Genomic DNA, 19,517 nt, shown 5'->3' on the forward strand with positions numbered 1-19,517 from the left:
TTATTTCAAAAACATGAGAAAATATCAACTACATATTCAGACACAGTAACAAGGGCATACAGTATTATATAGGTATTTGTTTTATATTGCTGTTGTTTAGTCATTTCAGTCATGTCTGACTGACCCCTTTTGGGGGGATTTTCTTGGCAAAGATACTGGAGTGCTTTGCCATTTCCTTCTCCAGTTCATTTTACAGATAAGGAAACTGAGGCAAACCATGTTAAGTGATATGCCCAGGATCACATAGTTAGTAAGTGTCTAAAGCTGGATTTGAACTCAGAAAGATGAGTCTTCCTAACTCCAAGCCAGATCTGCCATAATTTTCAGATACATGATCTCTGAGAGAGTGAAGTAGGGGTAGGTGAAGAGTGGAGGGGGATAAAAAAAAAGGTCTCAGAAATAAAAAGGTTCTCTTCATCCATGGTGACATAATGATGTGGGCCAAGTCACTTAATTTCTCTTATTTTCCTCATCTATAAAAAGGAGGAGGTTGGACTCAATTGCCTCTAAAGTCCCTTCCTTAGGGAATCTAAGTCTATGATTTTATGACAACAAATTATACACTCCCAGGTAATTCAGTTTAACAATAATTCAGATGACCTCAAGGCAGCAACTACCATCCTACTCCCAACCCAATCTGCCAGGCCAAGCTAAATACAATCTGATTTCAGCCTTCCCCTAACTGTCCCTCTTATTTCTTCCTTTGGCTCTTCTTCTCCAACTCTCAGCCCAACCAACAATTCCCCTACACCAGGAACAGTACCCATTCCAGCCAGTGCCACCAAATGATGACATTTGGGACCTAGACTGGCTGGAATCAGACACTCCATTTTACGATGCCTTCCTTTGGGGTTGGGGTGGGAAAAGTTGTGACTCACTCATCTCGATTTCTTCACTGTTTTGAAAAACCTCCACCCCCATTATTCATATAGCTCTGGGATCCATTTCAGCTCTTCCCTGAAGTCCAAAAAATTGATGTCTCTACAGCCTAATGTTGACATTTGCGACTCGGACTAGAATAGGACACACCGTTTCATAATACCTTCCGTTGGGATGGGAAAGGTTGTGACTCATTCATCTCGATTTCTTCACAGCTTTGAAAAACCTCCACCCCCCCCCCCAATCCACAGACCCTGCTATTCCCAAAGGGGTCAATTTCAGCTTTCTTGAAATCCAAAAGGTGATAATGTGTCTACAACTTTCCAGTACATTTTGGTTATGTTATTTTAACATCTATTTCCTGAAGTTGGGGGGAGGGGGAGGGAAGGTGAGGGAGACACAAACAGATAGAAGAGAGTGAAAGGCAAGAGAAGAGATAATTTATGCCTTGGGGTCCCGCCTCCGATCCTGCATCTCACATCCTTTGATCCTGGACTACGATTCCCGGCGTGCTCCGCTCTCCAAGCCTGGATCGAGGTCGCGCAGCCGCCTCCAGGCTAATTGACTAGCCTGTTGATAGCCCTGCTTAGCATTTTCCCCAGCCAGCCTCCCCACCTTTTCCCACCTAGCTCCTGCCTCGGGCGAGAAAGGGCGACGAGCGGACAGGCGGGCGGACGCCCTGACATGCTGAGAGCCCGCTCCCAGATGGAAGCACTGATGGGTAAGGCAGCCCTCCGCTTCTCCCGGGATGGGTGGGGACTCGGCCGAGCTTTATCTCCGCTGGGTTGCCGGGAGAGGCGCTGTTCCAGGCGCTGTTGCTCGACATGTCCCCGGGACCGCAGCAGCGGCGGCGGCTGCACCGCACCCTTCTTCCCTCCCTCCCTCCCTGTCGGGGCCACCCGCAGCCCGGGTTGGAAGATGCTCTCAATGCAGAGCTGGGGCGGCCGGGTGATGGGTGTCCCGCTGGGTGGTGGCCTCTTTGCTTTGCCCCCACCCCGGTCCTCGAGAATGAGTGCTGCGCGGTGCCACCCTGCCCTGGGAGGGACTGTGCATCCAGCTCCCTAGGGAGAGCACTGATCCGCTACTGGAGAGCGCGAGGTCCTTGGGGTTCGGGTCCCACGCTTCGCCCCCTGCATTGCTACAGTTCCTGGGCCCCGGGATTAGCTGCAGTCTAGGAGACGCCCGAGTTGGATCCCCCCCTCCCGCGTGTCCTCCGCAGTGCTGGAGGGCTGGGCTGGGGCTTCTGAACGCTCTGCTTTGTTCAGACTTCATCCACCGTACGTGTTCAGTAAATGTGGGGGGCTTTAGACATCTCCATGGCTCGTGAAAACGGGGGCTGAAACCCAGTAAACAGGGCCATTTAAAATAGCAGTAACAGCTCCATAAATTGAGCTGTCATTCTTAGGGAAATTTCAGCATCCACGAAGGATGCCTGAAAGCTGCTTACTGAGTGTCTTTGCCGCCCTTAATATAGTCTGATTGAAGTAAAAGTATTGTGCTGTCCCTCCCATCTCTAGATTTTCCCTGTTGGTCCATAAGAATGAAGGCTGAGGAAGGCAAGAGATAGCTGTTGTACTTAAATATGACGGAGAAAGGAGAGAAATACTGCCAAAAGTGTAGACCAGCAATTTGGAGCACTTTACTGCTAGCAAGGCTAAAGTCTGGCCCTGCCCAAACTCCTTAGCCCACCATCTTGTGCCCATTACATGTTTTTCATTACTGTTTTTTTCCCCCTGAATCAAGATTCTCATTCAGAGAACTGGAGAGGTGAGAGAGGTTTTTTTGTAATCATGGATCAGAGAGGTGTATCACCTGAGGAATGGACAGATGGACACCATCTAAGTGGGGTTTTTGTTTGTTTGTTTGTTTGTTTTTTGGTAATTGTTGCTGCTGGTTGTTGTTTAAAACAAATAGCTTTCCTCAGTCTGTACAGTTCAGATTTTATTCGACACTGTTTTTCCCTGTCCAGGTATGAACAAAGTATACTGCTTCACTTACTGATGTAACCTTATCAAGTTATAAGCTTCATTTGTCTCCTTTAAATTGTCTTTGTAAGTTGGTATCTTATGTTATCTTTATTTGGTGGAAGTAAAGTAATAGGAGAGTGATAGGGTATCAGCACCAGGAAGAAAGGTGCCAGGGGCGGAGCATGGCCAAGGTAATAAGGTGTCAGGAAAATGGAAACTAGATTCTAGATGTGGAGGGGACTTTAGTGATTATCTTAAGGTTCTTAACCTGAGTTCTATAAACTTGATTTTTAGAAATATATTTTGACAACTGTTTCAATATAGTTAATTTCCTTTGCAATCCTACATAATTTCTATTATGCATTCAAAAACATTATTCTGAGAAGTCCATAGGCTTCATGAGACTACAAAGGGGTCTATAACATGAAGAAAAGTCAAGAATTGTCTACTAGATCAACCCCTGTATTTTGCAGATTAAGGATTCTTAGTACTAGAGAACTGAAGTGACTTGCCTCCCTATAAAATGTAAACTTTTTGAGAAGAGGGACAATCTCATTTTTGTTTTTGTATAGCACCTAGTAAGTACTTAGTAAATGGTTTTCACTTGATTGATTGATTGATTGACTGCCCAAGGTCAGCCACACAGCTAGTAAGTAAAAAACTCAAATCTAGGTTTCCTGAATCTAAGTCATATGCTCTTCCCACTATACTGCATTGCTTTTGCTCTATCCTTTTCATTTTACATATGAAGAAATGGAGGCTCCCAGAGGTTAAGTGACTTGCCCAGGATCATACAGCTAATAAGCATCTAATGGAATATTTTAACTCAGCTCTTCTTGATGTTGACCTCATTGCTTTATCCAACAGGACACTTAGATGCTGCTTGAAGAGAATTCCTATTCACCAAATCAGCAAATAAGTATTATCATAGGCCATTTCTTGGAACAGGCATGAAAATAGCTCCTTACTGTGGAACAAAAGGTTATTTACCTTAATTGGATTTAAACTAGATACACAGACATGTATATTTGCATAAATCTCTAACCACCACATACATGTTTATGTTTACGTGTATATCTGGGAATATCTAGCATGTACCATTCACCCCTAGAAAGATTGAATAGAATGGAGAGAATTGACCTTGAATCCAGAAAAACCTAGGTTCAAATCCTGGCTTTGACACATAATGCCTTATATCATAACTTCTCAGGTTCCCAGGCAACTCTGTAAGACCAGAAATTGCAAAACAGTTGCTGAGCTGCACTCGTAGAAGGAATTTTATCACCAGGAATTCCCCATCCCAATGAAATCACAGTTCTGGACCAAAAAAGGGATATACAGACTTGTAAATATGTCTGTAACTCTGTCAGTATTAGTGGACATTAGTAGAGGTGATAGCCAGCAAATTGGCAAAGATAACAAAAGATGGGAATAATCAACGGAAGGGTTATGGAAAGAGAAGTGTGCTAATGTATTGTTGGAGCTGTGAAGTGGAGCAACCATTATGGAAAGCAATTTGAAATTACAGTCATTATTAAGTACTAAAATGTGCTGCCCCAGAGCTTTTACTGCTAGGCACGTACTCCAAGGAGGTCAGTGACCAAAAAAGAGGGGAGAAGGGTTAAAAGGATATATATGTGTGTATGCATATGTATATGCACAAATATGTGTATATTTATATATGTACACACACATATACATACACATATATATGCCAACATATTATAGCAGCACTTCTGTAGTAGCTAACAACTCGAAATAAAGTAGAAGCTCTTTGATTGGAGAATGGCTAAAAATTGGGTACATGAGTATAATGAAATGTTACTGTGCTGTAAGGAACTATGAATATGATAAATATAGAGAAACATGAAAAGATGTATCAATTGAGACAAAGGGAAGTAAAACTAGGAAAACAATATTATTAACAAAGACAACAACAGTGTAAATAGAAAGAATAACAAAACAATCAAAACTGAACAGTAGGAAATTATAATGACCAAATTTGACCCCAAAGGAAAGACATCAGAAGATATTTCCCCCAGTCTTTTGCAGAAGTACAGGCTCATGAGTGTGGGATATTCTTTATAATGTCAAATTTTTTAGTTATGTTATTTAGTTTTGTAAAACTTTTTTTCTTCCTTTTTTTATCTTTTATTATAAAAGATAGTTCCATTGGCGGAGTGAGGGAGGGAATATAGTAGGAAATATAAGTGATATAAAAGTAAAATAATATAAAATTTTTAAATAGAAGGAGTATATTTGGGTATGTATATCTTTTATGCTTCCCATTGTTTATAGAATAAAATCCAAATTTCTTGAAATGGTATCCTAAGCCTTCCCTATCCTGGCCCCAAGCCACATTTTTAGCCTAATTTTTCCCTTTCCTTTTTATGAGCATTTTAAAGTCTGCATGTTTTTCATGCAAATATTACTTTTCAGATAAAAGTTTTTCCATAGGAACACACTTCTAAAATTTTAATTGGATATATAGTTCAAATTTCATGAAATTTTTTATTATGCATAATTTATCCTTAAAAATTATAACTTTACAAAAAAAATCACTGAAGATTACATCATGATTATTTCTTAGTTTCCTTTTTTTGCATACTTATAAATAAAGTGCACATATGAAATTGGAGTCAGTATATGCCTACTATTTTGCATCCTTTTTCTGACTCAACATTAATTCTTAGCCACTTTTTCCATGTATAGTATTGTCCATAAGCTTGTCATTTTTAATAGCTATGATATAGCATTACAAGATATTAAAATACCATCTTTTTTTTGATAAGTCCATTATAGAATTACAAAACAAAGTGCTATATGATGCCTATGGGGAATACCAATATAAGTGGGGGAAGGCTGGAACTGAGTAAAGATCAGGAAAGACTTCATGGAAAAAGTAGGATCTGAGTTGGGCTTTAAAGAACAGTTAGGAATTCTGTATGTAAAGACCGGTAAGGAAAGGCATTCTAAGGATAAAAAACAGTATGAGCAAAGACATAGAGGACTGAGAATAGAATATGTGCTGTGTAGGGAGGGGAGAATGAGAGGACACATAAGTCCATTTTGACTCTAGCACAGAGTTTGGGAAAGTGAGTAACATGACATAAGGCTAGAAAGGTGTTGTGGTACCAGATTATAGAGGGCCCTGAACAATAGACAGAAAAGCTTTAGACCTCTGTTTGTTAGTCAGTGCAGAAAATACTAAAGATTTCTGAGTAGAGGAATGGCATGAACAAATTTATATCTAAGAAAAATCAGTCTGTACCAGTATGTGGGATAGAGTTGGGAAGACCTATATAAGGAGGCTGTTATATCAATAAGTGGCAACAGGGGCTTGCCTAAACTAGGGTGATCGCTGTGGGAGTAGATAGGAGGGGGTGGAATCAAGAGATGTAGAAATATAATCCACAGGATAGACTAACTGATTAGATGTGATTGGTGAGGAAAAAGGGCTCCGGTGAAATGAACTTGGGAGTGGCCATGTTGAATCAGTCAATCAACAAACATTTATTAAGTTCTTGGCTAGGCACTGTGAGAAGGGCTGGAAATACAAAGAAAAGGCATAAACAGGTCCCTGCCCTCAAAGACCTTATGTTCTTATGGGGTAGAGAGGTACACAAATAGGTACAGACAATGTAGATAGAAGGTAACAGAAGAGAAGACATTTGTAGAAGGGAGTACCAGGACACTGAAGGTAGCACTGGAGCCAAGTTTTGAAGGAACCTGTGGATTCTAAGAGTCAAAGGTGAAAAAGGAGAGGATATCCTAGGCCTGGCGGACAGTCCAAGTACAAGGGCACTGATAAAGGAGATCAGGGATAGCAAATAGGCCATATAGCCCAAGCAGAGGGAGATGAGTAGTGTGTGAGAAGAGTAGATAGATTGGTGGGGGCAGCTGGTTTGTCATTTCCTTCTCTAGAGTATTTTACAGATGAGGAACTGAGGTACACAGGGTTAAGTGACTTTCACAGGGTCACACAGGTAGTAAGTGTCTGAGGCAGGATTTGAACTTATGAAGATGAGTCTTCCTGATTCTAAGCCCTGTACTCTATCCACTGCGACACCTAGCTGCCCTTTAAAAACTCCCTGAAAATTACTTGTTCAATTCATGTCAATTCTGGAATGATTTGCCATTTCCTTATCCAGTAGGTTAAGACAAATAAAGGTTATGTGACCTACCCAGGGTCACATAGCTGGTATGTGTGCGAGGTCACATTTGAATTCAGGTTTTCCTGACTCCAGGCCCAGTGCTCTATCCACTGAGCCACCTAGCTGCCTCTTTAAATTTACTAAAATCTGAATATTTATTTAGCTTTGCTATATTGTAGGCATTTCATTAGTTCATCTGGATTGCCTTTCTTAAATTAGTTAAGTATTTCATTCAAATAGAAGAGGCGAAGATTTATACTGTTAGCCTCTAGGGTGAGAGGGAGTCAGAAACAACCAGGAAATGAATTCTAAAGAGCTGAACCATGTCTGGTTTCAAGAAGAGAAAGTGTTAAGGCAAGTGCTTCGGTGGGTATCAGTGCTGGTAGACGATTGTTACGTCATCCATCTTTTGTGAGGTTCACAGTTAGGTGTGGGAGAGAGTTATCACATTAACAACAAGGTAAGGCTCTAGGGTGCTTATAGATATTCAGCTGGGGTGGTCTAGTATGTCTTGCTACTTTTCTCAGTGTTTTATGTGGCCTATGCCCTGGGAAAGGCAGCCAGGGGCTCCCATACATAGTATATTTATTCCTCTAGGTGTCTGCATATGGGTCTGAGGTCAGGTCCTGTGATATGTCCAGAACTTAGACACAAAATATACCAAAGAGGAGAGCTGAATGATGTTCATGTGTCCTGTAGATTCTGCTTGGAGATACAAATCTTATCCATCATATGCCCAGTAGCAGGCATCCTAATCTATACACAGCAATTGCCGTTCCAATCCAATTCTAGAGAAGTTAAATCTAATAATTCCTGGACAACATGCTTTAAGTGGGGATCAATGTTTACACACGAGATATATTCCTGAAAATTTATATGTGGAGTTTTTAAAAAGCAATAATTTTTTTTAACATCAAGTAAATACTTCTATGGCACAAAGATTTATATTCTCTTTAGATGAAATAATCACTTCTTGATTTATCTATAAGATAAAGGAATTGGATTAGATAATCTTTAAATGCCCTTCCGGATCCTGTTTCTGTTCGGTAAGTTGAGATCTTCGAATAGTGGATCTTCAGAAAAAATGGCACACCTCTGTTTCTTTGTCACTTTATTTTTCTTTATCTCACCTCTATTCTTGGATTCTTTGCTCCTAACCACAGGCATACCCAATAGTCAACAGTCAAATGAGGCAATTTAGCTGAGATGCTGATGTCAAAAGAACAGTTTTTCTTTTAGACACCAGAACTTGTGATATAACAATTTGCTTGGGGATTGCTCTGCAAAGAAACTTAGCAATTACTTATAAAATTCTTAGGTTCTCTTCTCCTCCTTCAGTCTTTTTTTACTATTTTCCTCATTCTCTTGTCATCCTGTTCTACCTTATCTCCTTTGTCCCCCATTGAGGTTCTCCTAACCCATCATCTTTAATGAATCCTATTTTTCGTCCTTTTCATCATTCCCTCCCTGAATGATGACACAGGCTTCTTTTGACAATATTAAAATTTCCTCACTATTCTTTAAATGGTTTTCTATTACAAGTCAGTATTCTCCAAGAATAGGTTCAACAACAAATTCAGCAATCGTACTTTAAGCATTTCCTTTGTCCAAGGCACTCTGTGGACCCTGGAGGAGACAAAAGTTGAAATCAGAGACCAATCTAGGCCCCCCAGAAATTTGCAATCTCAGTTAATGGAATCAAACTATTGTTTTCTAGAACAGCTGCAATAAGTAGGGTCTGCTAGGGTAGCTAGGTGGCACAGTGGATAGAGCCTGAAGTCAGGAAGATTCATGCCTCAGATACTTACTAGCTATGTGGAAGGCCATCTCCAGTCATCCTAATCTATATCTTGCCACTGGACCAGTCTGGAGGAGAAAGTCAGGCTGGTGACTTTGCACAGCCCTGCCTCACTTAAAATCCAATTCACTTGCATGTCGTGGTATCACTTCCCTGATGTCATGGTCCTCTTTGAGAATGAAGGACAAACAGCCTTTGTGAGTAGTGGTAGGAGCTGCCCTACGGGACCCAACCGGAACTGGCCAGTTGATCAACACAGCTTCTTTCTTTCTTTTTTTCTTTTTTTCCTTCCCTCCTTCCTTTCTTTCTTTTTCTTTTTCTTTCTTTATTTCTTTCTTTTTTCCCTTTCCTTCCCTTCCCTCTGTTCACATAGGGTATCATACCCTTACCTGCAGGTGCTCTGCCCAAAGGAATGTAAATTTTGATGGCTGAAACCTAGTAAGATATCTTAGGGTTTACGAGCTAGATTGCTTTCTTAAGCACCATACCTTAAACCCAAAGCACTCTGGCTGTCTTTGATTGGACAACAATAGGTCCCAGGCCAAGCCCTATTTGGTCATTGTTTGGGCCTGATTGGCTCAGAGTGAATTAAATAGCAATTGTTTCTGTTTTGGCCAGAAACCCTGAAGGTCTTCCCTTCCCAGATTAAATTTTTTTTTTAACTAGGTAAAAGAGGCCATTCTTTGCCTCATTTCTTACCTAGCCTTAATCACTGATTGGGCGTGGCCTCAGTCAAACTGAGACCAGCTAAAAACCTTAGCTTTAAAAGGCATCAGGGGTGGTCTCCAGTCATCCTGATGTATACCTAGCTACTGGATCCAGAGAGCTGTGGAGGAGAAAGTAAGGCTGGTGACTTTGCACTTAAATCCAGTTCACTTGCATTTCATGGTATCCCCTCCCTGATGTCATGGTCCTCTCGAGAACAAAGGATAAATATCAACAACAAACTGTGTGACCCTGGGCAAGTCACTTAACCCTCTTTGCCTTAGTTTCCTCATCTGTAAAATGCTGGAGAAGGAAATGGCAAACTACTCCAGTATCTTTACCAAGAGAACTCAAATGGAGTCACAAAGAGTCCAACACAATTTAACAACACCCACCATAACTGAGCACTACTTGGTGGCCTGATTTACCAAAGTGAGTAGGTTATTTTTTGTTTCTTTCTAATTCATAGACTTTTGAAGATCAGAAAGGTGGCCTAAGTGTCCAGACCCTGAATAAGAAGCCATGGCCCTGCCTTTCCAAAAAGAACTGGAAAAATACAAGAACATTGATGAAGATGAACTTCTTGGTAAACTCTCAGAAGAGGAACTAAAGCAGTTGGAAAATGTTCTGGATGACCTAGATCCTGAGGTGAGTGAGAGGGAAATGGAGCATAGTGGTTATGGAGAGAACCATGGAATTAAGTTGCCTTCGTGGCTGAGCCACCAACTACAAGTCTATGGCTCCAACTTCTAAGCTTGAGTCTCCTCCTGGGGAGAGCTCTGTGATATTAGAAAGTCCCTTAATTTCTCCATTCCTCTGGTAGAAGTGACTTTAATTCTAGAGTCCTGAATTCAACCCAGGGCAGCATTCTAAGGGTCCATATGATTCCACATTCCCTCTCAGTTTGGTCTGGACTCAAGGGTAGACTTTTATACAACTCCATGACAGCTCTGAACTGTGCGGGCTTTTGGACCAGAGGAATCTAGAGGGCTTTCCATGCCTCTACAGAGTCTACTTTTGATGTATGGCTCATTTAAGGGTATATAAGCTATAGCTGTTGGCATCCCATGGAGTGTAAACACTAGTAACACCTCACTAATTTGGACCAAATTGGAGATGGCCAGGCTAAATAGATAAGACATATTTATTTATTAAATATATTATTAAATTAATTAAAATAAAATTAAAATATTAATTATTATTAATCAATATTAATTAAAATTCATAAATATATTATTAAATATTAACATTTTGTTACTTTCAAGTGCATAAAATAATTTGAACTAGATAAAAAAGAACTGCCTTGCAGAGATCCATAGATGAGATACTATAATGATTAGCCAAGAATGATACCTTCTTTGATGAGGCAATCATTAATTGTGTATAGAATGAAATAGGTGCTTTTAACTCTTCTGAGGATTCTTTAGAAGCTTATTTTTTATATAGCATGAATATTCCCTTTAAAATATTGTGGATACAATTTTTTTTATTCAGTAAAGCCTTTCTTAGATAGTGCAAAGGTAGACTTTAAAAGTCTCTGATTAAATTGGTACAATTTTATTACTAGATGGATCTAAACTGATGGTTTTCTTATAATCTAAGATGTTTTACAAATTGTTCTAGCACAGCTGATACTTTGACTGCTGCATTTGCTTTTCCAGTAGACAGATTATATTTTTTTAATAAAAAGTATACAGTGAAGTAGCATGTGATTATGTGATGAACTTGGAGTCAGGTGACTTGGCCCAACCCTTTCTGTGTGACTGTGGGAAAATCTCTTAATCTGTCTAGGAGTCCATTTCTTCCTCTGTAAAATGAGGGATATTGTCTCTACCTCTGTAACTTAAAAAAAAAAAGTAAAGAAACAAAAAGAAAAACTAACAACAACAAAAACAAAAACCACAACTCAACATATGGTAAAAGCTTTTCCAAGGTTAAGGAGACAGATATGCTTACTGTTCCTTCTGTCAGTTTTTAGAATGATGGGTTAGAGTAGGGAATACTGGGTTTAGTGACTACTAGAAATACAAAATTACTTTGCAAGAAAATCTTTAACTAAAATTTATAATAAACTCATGCCTAGAACAAAGTAAAACAGAGTTTTGGACAAGCTATTGGTTTTAAAATTCCCTGATCCTTTGATTAACTGAATATATATTAGCTTCCACTATGAGGTTCAACAGTCTACATTTAATGTTTACCTAATATTCACATGGGGCAGCTAGGTGGTGCAAGTAGAAAGAGTGCCTTGCCTGGAGTCAGGAAGACTCATCTTCCTGAATTCAAATCTGGCCTCAGACACTGACCAGCAGTGTGACCCTGGGCAAGTCACTTAACCCTATTTGCCTCAGTTTCCTCATCTGTAAAATTAGCTGGAGAAAGAAATGGCAAATCACTCATATCTTTGCCAAGAAAACCCCAAATGGGGTCACAAAGAGTCAGATATAGCTGCGCAACAACAACAAATATCCACATCTAGCCAGAGGCAGAATTGGTAATGGTGAAATGAAATGAAGTTGTTTTCTTCTGCAATTCAGAACATCTGTCTTTAATGGCTGTGGGAGCACTCTAGACACAAGGTGTTCAAAATTTGAGCCCTGACCTATGGAAGGAGGCTTTGAAACGCTCCAGGCACCACAGCCTGGACCACAAGAAAGTTACAGAAAACCTTGGATTGCTCCTGCAACTCAAAAGTTCAGGAAACCTAGCTGTCAATCAATCAACAGACAGGCACAGTGCTAGATGAAGGGGATAGATACAGAGACAAAGAAGAAACAGTTCCTGCCCTCAAGAAGCTTATATTCTACCAGGGGAAGCAGCATGTATGCGTATAAGTAAATATATAAACAAAATAAATAGGGGATGGAGAGGAACTAACAGCTCAGTGAATCAAGGGAAGGCCTCGTGTAGAAGAAGACATACCAGCCAAGATTTGAAGGAAGCCAGGAGGTAAAGAGAGAATGAATCCCGGTCTTGGGGGATAATCACCTGAGCAGAGTTACGGAGGGAGGAGACAGAATGTTTGAATGAGGAATAACATGTCCTCAATTTGGCACAAAAGAGGAGTAAGGTATACCAAGCCTAGAAACCTCCAATGAAGTTGGGTTATGAAAGGTTCTAAGAGCCAATATGTTAAGTTTGTTTTTTGTCCTAGAAACAATTAGGAGCCACTAGAGGGAGTATTTTGGGAAGGGGAATGACACGAGACCTGAGTTTTAGCTTGTCACCGTGACCTACACTACCCTGGAAGGTTTCTGGAAGGTGGATAGGCAGAAAGCATTTGAAGTTCTCCTGTATCAGTGGGGAGTCCCCACTCTTTGCCATCATCTGAGAGAGCCCACCAGGAGTTCCCCGGCTGACTTTCCTTGGGGTGGAGCTATAGAAATACTCTCCTAGCATTCCTGATAGACCACCTACTCCTACTGTTTAAGGATGCTGGGACAGGGATCCTGCTATAACACCACTTGCTATAGATAAGTAATTAGGGTCCTTCAGATCAGTTCACCTCACCATCCCCTAGTAAGCTTCAATAGAGCACATAGTGATTGCCGGGGAGGGCAGACCTTCTCCTCCTCCACTTACTAAGGAGAGAACAGAACCTTAGTTGACTGGACAGAAATCCTGTACTAGTAAATGGGGACGGAGATAGCAAATGAAACCTCAGGCAGATGACCTATCTTGTCACTAACACCTGACCAAACCTATCGTTTGGCAGAGTGCACTCCTACCAGCAGGTTTCCGGCAGAAAGACCAGACCCAGAAAGCAGCCACAGGCCCCTTTGATCGGGAGCACCTTCTTTCGTATTTGGAAAAAGAAGCCCTGGAACATAAAGACAGGGAAGACTTTGTACCCTTCACTGGAGAAAAGAAAGGTAAGGTCCAGGCCTAAATTAGATTTGCATCCTGGGTCCAGCTGGTTACTGCCTAACTCAATCAGACCAAGAATGGAGGCTGACCTAAAAGAGAGGAGGGGGCAGGAAAAGGCCCATTTTTCCTTATTTGCTCACTAGGTATAAAAATGGACTCTAAGACAGTACTTTTTTCCCCTTCTTTTTCTGTTTCTTCTTTTTGGACCAGACCCGTGATTTAATTGATAGGGAGAACTCTTTGCACTAACACAGAGCTGTAACTTGTTTTGCATTTTATAGTCTTAGAGAGTTAGCGGGGAGTACTGAGAGGTTAGAGGACTTACCCACAGCCCAATTGCCAGTTTATGTCAGTGGTGGGACAGTTTTCTGACTTGGAGACTCCCACTTTATCTGTTACTTCATGTAGCTTCTCACTGAAGTTTATTGCTGACAAAAAATTCACTTAAAGGAATTGGACATCCACAGATGATAACATAAAAAAGGTACTTCAGAGGGAATCTTAAGCAATGGTGTGCTAGTAAATGTTTAATAACCAGCTCTCAAAAAAAAAATTATCCGTGACACTGCTTCTAAGTTTAATCTGCATTATTAACACTTTCTCCATCACATTTTAAATTATAAACCATCAAGACAATAAATCAATCCCTGATTTGTAGCATTTGTTGATTTCTAAGGTGTAAGTGCTCACACAGAAAAATCTACCAATCAGCTCTCTGGTTTGAACCATCTCTAGCACACCCCTGGATCCTAGGGTTCTGAGATTTGAGAAAAGTATAAATGTAGTGTGTGGAAGAAGGTCCCATGCTTTCTGTCACTCAGGCATATGCTGGCTCTTAGCTCTGTGCCATAGAATTCCCATAAAGCCTTTTCTCCTGTATGTCTGTTTCATGTTAACCCTCTGCAGCAGCCCTAAACAACAGACCTACTAAAGTTAGTGACATTAGAGGTTGGTTCACGTGTCAGCAGTCTATACATCTCTCCCGATGAACACTAAACTAACAGGTGAAAAGCTCACCTGAGTCTGAGTCCTTATTTCCAGTCCTCACGCATCTCCCCACCCACACACCCAGAGCTGAGAGCAGCCTGCGGAAGCTGTTTAACCACAGAATGACTTGAGCCAAGGGTATTCCTCTGATAAAGGGCTTAATAGCCTTGCAGGTAGAGTATGTGAGCTTCAGTAACATGTCATAGTCTGCCAAATCACTAACATCCAGGCTCCTAGACTGGCTTAAATTAGAGCATCATGCTTGTAGCTGTAGCTATCTTCTGACTTTAATTGCTTGGAATTGTTCACACGCTGACTGATGGCTTGAGCAATATTTAGAATGGCATTTTGTTAAGAAAATTAAGTAGAAGTAAAGAACTGAGTAGATAACCAGAGATTACCATGGAAAGATTGGTTGGTTTCCATAGTAGCGGACTTACTTAATTGGGAAAGGGGGGAAAAAGATTTCACATCTACAGTAAAATCTCAGGAGACATATCAAAGGGAAGGATTTTAATAAAATATATCAGGGAATTGCTTCATTTCACATCCATTCTGAAAAGCTTTGGGGAGGAGTTGGAATTTTAGGAGCTACCCAAGTGATAGAGAAAGCTTGGTGGAATGGGGGAACTGGGGAGAAGAAGAGAATGAGTAGAAAGGTTTTCCAAGATGAAGTGTAATTTGGGAGAGGTGTCTGAGGTAGAAGTAGGATGCTGTAAGGGATAAAAGAACAAGACTGACAAGAAAAACAAAGAAATCAGGCTGGGGAATAATGTAAGAGGTACTTTGGGGCCACTAGTAAAGGCTTGGAATCCAGATATAAAAATGTTAGTCTGGCTATGTATAGATCAATAATGATCACTGAGAAATATTGCTGTCTCTTAAGGAGAGTGTGATATGATCAAAGCCACTGGAGTTTATTGAGTGGGGGAGGGAGTGATACAGTAAGTCTTGTGTTTTATGAAGATCACTTTGACACAAGCCGAGTGTAGGATGGACTGGAGTGGGGAAAGACTTATCAGGGAAGCCAACCAGCAGACTATAGCAATGGTCCAGGAGTAAGGAGATAGGGCCGGCACCAGGGTAGTGGCAGTGTCAGAAGAGAGAAGGGGGCATATTTAAGAAGCGTGAAGAAGGTAAAAGTGACAGACTTGAGCAACAGATTGGATATGGGAGGTGAGAGAGGAGAGTGACAAGTCAAGGATGACTCCTAGTTTGCAAGCCTGGGTGAGTAGGCAGTGCCCTTGACAGTAAGAGAGAAGTTTGGAAGGGGGGAGGGTTTGAGGAAAAGATAATGAATTCAGTTTTGGCCTTGTTGAGTTTGAGACATCTGCAGGACATCTGTTTTGAGATGTCCAGTAGGTAGTTGGAGATTCAAGACTGCAGGTCAGGAGAAAGGTTGGAGCTTAATAAGTAGATCTGAGAATCTTTAACATAGAGATGATAATTGAATCCATGGGAGCTGATGAGATCATCAAGTGAACTAGTACGAAGGGAGAAAAATAGAGATACTCAGTTTCAAAAAAAAAAAGTTAGTCATTTACAGTAAGAAAGGAAAGAAGGAAGGAAGGAAAGTAGGAAGGAAAGAAGAAAAGAAGGAAAGAAAGAAAGGGAAGAAAGAGAAAAGGAAGGAAGGAAGAAATCACAGGAATAAATGAACCTTTCTTTACTATGATGTGTCCTAGATTTCATCCTTTTAGAGGGATTCCTGAGGAGTTCCCCAATTCTTTACTTCCTCGGCTTCATCTTAACAAAATAACATTTTAAATATCAAATAACCAAGCAGATCACTATATTTTTTAAGAGCTCTAGTTGCCCCATATCTATGAGGCACAGAGAAACCAGCAAGATTTCCTTCTCTCCCCACATCAACATTTTGCCCCACTACAAATGCCTTTCTGATGACTTGCAGACTAGGCATCTTGACCTCTTTCTAGCTAGTAGGGAAATCCCTGTTGGACACGTATAGTAGTGTTTCAGGATATGGCTGTCAAGCTACACCCTCCAAGGCAATTGGTTCCCTTTGTCAATAAAGCAGTCATTCTCAGTCGTGTTTGTTTGTTTGTTTGTTTGTTTGTTTCAAAGGAAGGATCTTTATCCCCAAGGAAAAGCTAACAGAAACTCATAAAGAAGAAAAAGTGACTCTTGACCCAGAACTGGAAGAAGCTTTAGCTAGTGCCTCTGATACTGAGCTCTATGATCTTGCAGGTTGGTAATTAGCTGGATAAAAAGATAGTTATTTATATATATATATATATATATGTTACACCATAAGCCATGGAATAATATGATGTGTCAATATCCTTTTAGTACCTTAACAACACCTGACATTTATAGAAGGCTTTAAAGCTTGCAAAGTAATTTACATAGCTTGTCTCATTTTAGCCTCACAATGAGCCTGGCAGGTGTAGGGACTTTTTTAATTTTGGTCCAGATTTATCACTTGTCATTTCCTCAGTATAGGGAGTTCCCCAATGAGAAAACTCCCTCTGCCCATGCACCTCAGTAACTATTGTGCAATTTCTGGTCTGAAAAAGTTGTCTGGAATACTCAGAGATTAAGTTAAATGTGTATATAATTACTTATGGGATAATAACTTAAAAGCTGAAAGGGACCTCATTTTGCAGATGAGGAAACTGAGGCAGAGTTTTAAGTGACTTACGCAGGGTTACATAGCAAGTGAGTATCTGAGGCTGGATTTGAACTCAAGTCTTCCAGAGTTCAAATCTAGCGTAAATCCACTGAGCCACCTATTAACTTGCCCAGAGTTTAATTGGCAGTTTATGTCAGAGGTGGTATGTGAACTTAGGTCATTTTGATTCTCTATCCATTATACCACACCACCTCTCCAGGTAGGTGGGTATTTTAGGTATTGTTATCCTCATTTTCATTACTGTTACTACAATACTGAGGCAGCTAGATAGCTCAGTGGATAGAGTACTGGGCCTGGAGTCTAGAAGACCAAATCTAACCTCAGACACTTAGTAGCTGTGTGACCCTGCATAAGTCACTAACTCTGTTTGCTGTAATCCACTGGAGAAGGAAATAGCAAACCACTCCTGTATCTTTGGGGAAAAACAAAACAAAACCCATAATGGGGTCAGGAAGAATCAGACAGGACTGAACAACAACAAGGTAGCATTGTTGATAGAGTGCTAGATCTGGAAGAAGAAAGACCACAGTTCAAATGAAGCTTCAGACACTTAGCTGTGTGACCTTGGGCAAGTCACTTAACATCTGTCTGCTTCAATTTTCTCATCTATAAAACAGGGATAATAATACCATCTATCTCCCAGGGTTGTTGTGAAGATCAAATGAGATATTTGTTAAGTGCTTTGCAACCATAAAAGCACTGTATAAATGCTAGCTATTATTATTATTACTGTGTATTTTCCCACACTAAAATCTTACTCTAAAGTCTTAATCTCAATATATAAGTGACCTGGGGTTCTTGAAGTCTATAACATCAGAGTACAAGTTTTGTCAGGTCCCACCCAACTGGAAAGTCATTGAGAAAGGCTCCAGCCTGTGTCTGTCATCTAAAGACCAGTCTAGCTAAGTTCAGAGAGAATCACCACCAGAAGATTGCTCTCCAAGTGATAGATTTTTTTTAAATCTCAGAAATTCACCTGCTAAAATTTAGAGGGGTTGTGGCCTGCTTTAGTAGAGGGAGAATGCTCCTACATGGGGATCACCCAGGAGGAAACACCAAAGGCACAGGGCTTCTGTAGCTCTCTTATATTCAAACGTGAGTTTTCTAGACATATTCCAGAGAACACTAAATTTATTTTTTCTCCATGGGGAAGGCAACATGGAAGAGAGAGAATGACTGAGGCTGGCCCCATTTCTTAATGTCAGATTCCTGCCACAAAGGAAAGAGTGAGATGTAAGATTCAGGGACCCTTTTTGTAGCTCTTGAAGCTTTGAATAAACCTCATTACCTGCACCTATCAAATTCTCCACTACTGTAACAGAAAACATGGGCTTTGAGATTCTCCATCAAGAGGAGCACTTCTGATCCATCTCAATTCCATGGAAGTTGGAGGTTGGAAACCAGGGTTTTATTCTACTCTTTGAGGCTTCTGAAAATATATTAGAGGTTCCTACAACCCCTATCAGAGCAATATTTAGAATGGCATTTTGTTAAAAAAAAAAATTAAGTGAAAGTGAAGAACTGAGCAGATAACCAGAGATTACGGTGGAAAGATTGATTGGTTTCCATAGTAACTGTGACTTACTTAATTGGGAAAGGGAAAAAAAGATTTCACATCTACAGTAAAATCTCAGGAGACATATCAAATCAGAGGTTTCCTGATTCTGGTTAAGAGCTTTTTTGAGCTAACTACCTGGGGTCTCCCTAGACTCTAAAGGGCCAAAGCAGGTAATCAGTAATATGGGCCAATGACTACATAGTCTATTATGATGAATTACTGATATGAATTCAGATGTACTTTTGGAGAAGAGGAACTCACATTAGATATTTTCTTTTCATTTGAACAAACATTTATAAACACTTGAAGGACCAAATATGTCAACTGATGCAAAACTGTACTTGTTCCTTCCAATCACACAGCTAGTAAGTGTCAGTCTGGTCTGAGACAGTATTTGAACTCAAGTCCTTCTGTCTCCAGGGCCAGTGCTCTATCCACTGCACCACCTAGCTGTCCCTTAAGGTTTTTAAAAATTCTGATTCTAAGACACTGTGGGGGCAGCTAGGCGGCATAGTAGATAGAACACCAGCCCTGGAGTCAGGAGCACCTGAGTTCACATTTAGCCTCACACACTTGACGCTTACCAGCTGTGTGACCCTGGGCAAGTCACTTAACCCTGATTGCCTCACCAAAAAAAAAAAAAAAAGAAGAAGAAGATACTACACCAGGCTTTGGAGATGCAAAGACAAAAACAATTAGAGCTTGCTATAAAGTTGCTTCTGCCCCTAAGCTCAATCAGTTTTTTTAAAGGGTAGATATGATAATTGAAGGATAGTAATACAATGAGGAATATAAGTCCCAAAGGAGCTTATATTCTCCTGAAGGGATGTAACTTATGCACAAATCAGTAAAAATATTATAATTTGAGAAGGGAAAGACAGTGACAATTAAGGGTGTACAGATCACTTTTTCCTATAGCAGATGGCGTCTAACATGAGCCTTGAAGAGA

General features: G+C 40.5%; 1 protein-coding gene across 2 annotated transcripts in view; it reads left to right on the top strand.

Moving 5' to 3' along the window:
• The first annotated feature begins 1,447 nt into the window (after positions 1-1,447).
• The window catches only part of TMOD2 (tropomodulin 2), a 47,467-nt gene continuing 29,397 nt past the window's right edge, over positions 1,448-19,517 (top strand). For both annotated transcript variants that reach the window (XM_027840818.1, XM_027840819.1), the window contains exons 1-4: positions 1,448-1,600; positions 9,973-10,151; positions 13,219-13,375; positions 16,443-16,565. In XM_027840818.1, coding sequence (XP_027696619.1) covers positions 10,026-10,151; positions 13,219-13,375; positions 16,443-16,565 — 406 coding nt within the window. In that variant the 5' untranslated portion in view covers positions 1,448-1,600; positions 9,973-10,025. The remainder of the gene's footprint in view (positions 1,601-9,972; positions 10,152-13,218; positions 13,376-16,442; positions 16,566-19,517) is intronic.

The sequence above is a fragment of the Vombatus ursinus genome, unplaced genomic scaffold, assembly GCF_900497805.2.
Source record: "Vombatus ursinus unplaced genomic scaffold, bare-nosed wombat genome assembly UNPS02014848.1, whole genome shotgun sequence".
Classification (NCBI taxonomy): Eukaryota; Metazoa; Chordata; class Mammalia; order Diprotodontia; family Vombatidae; genus Vombatus; species Vombatus ursinus.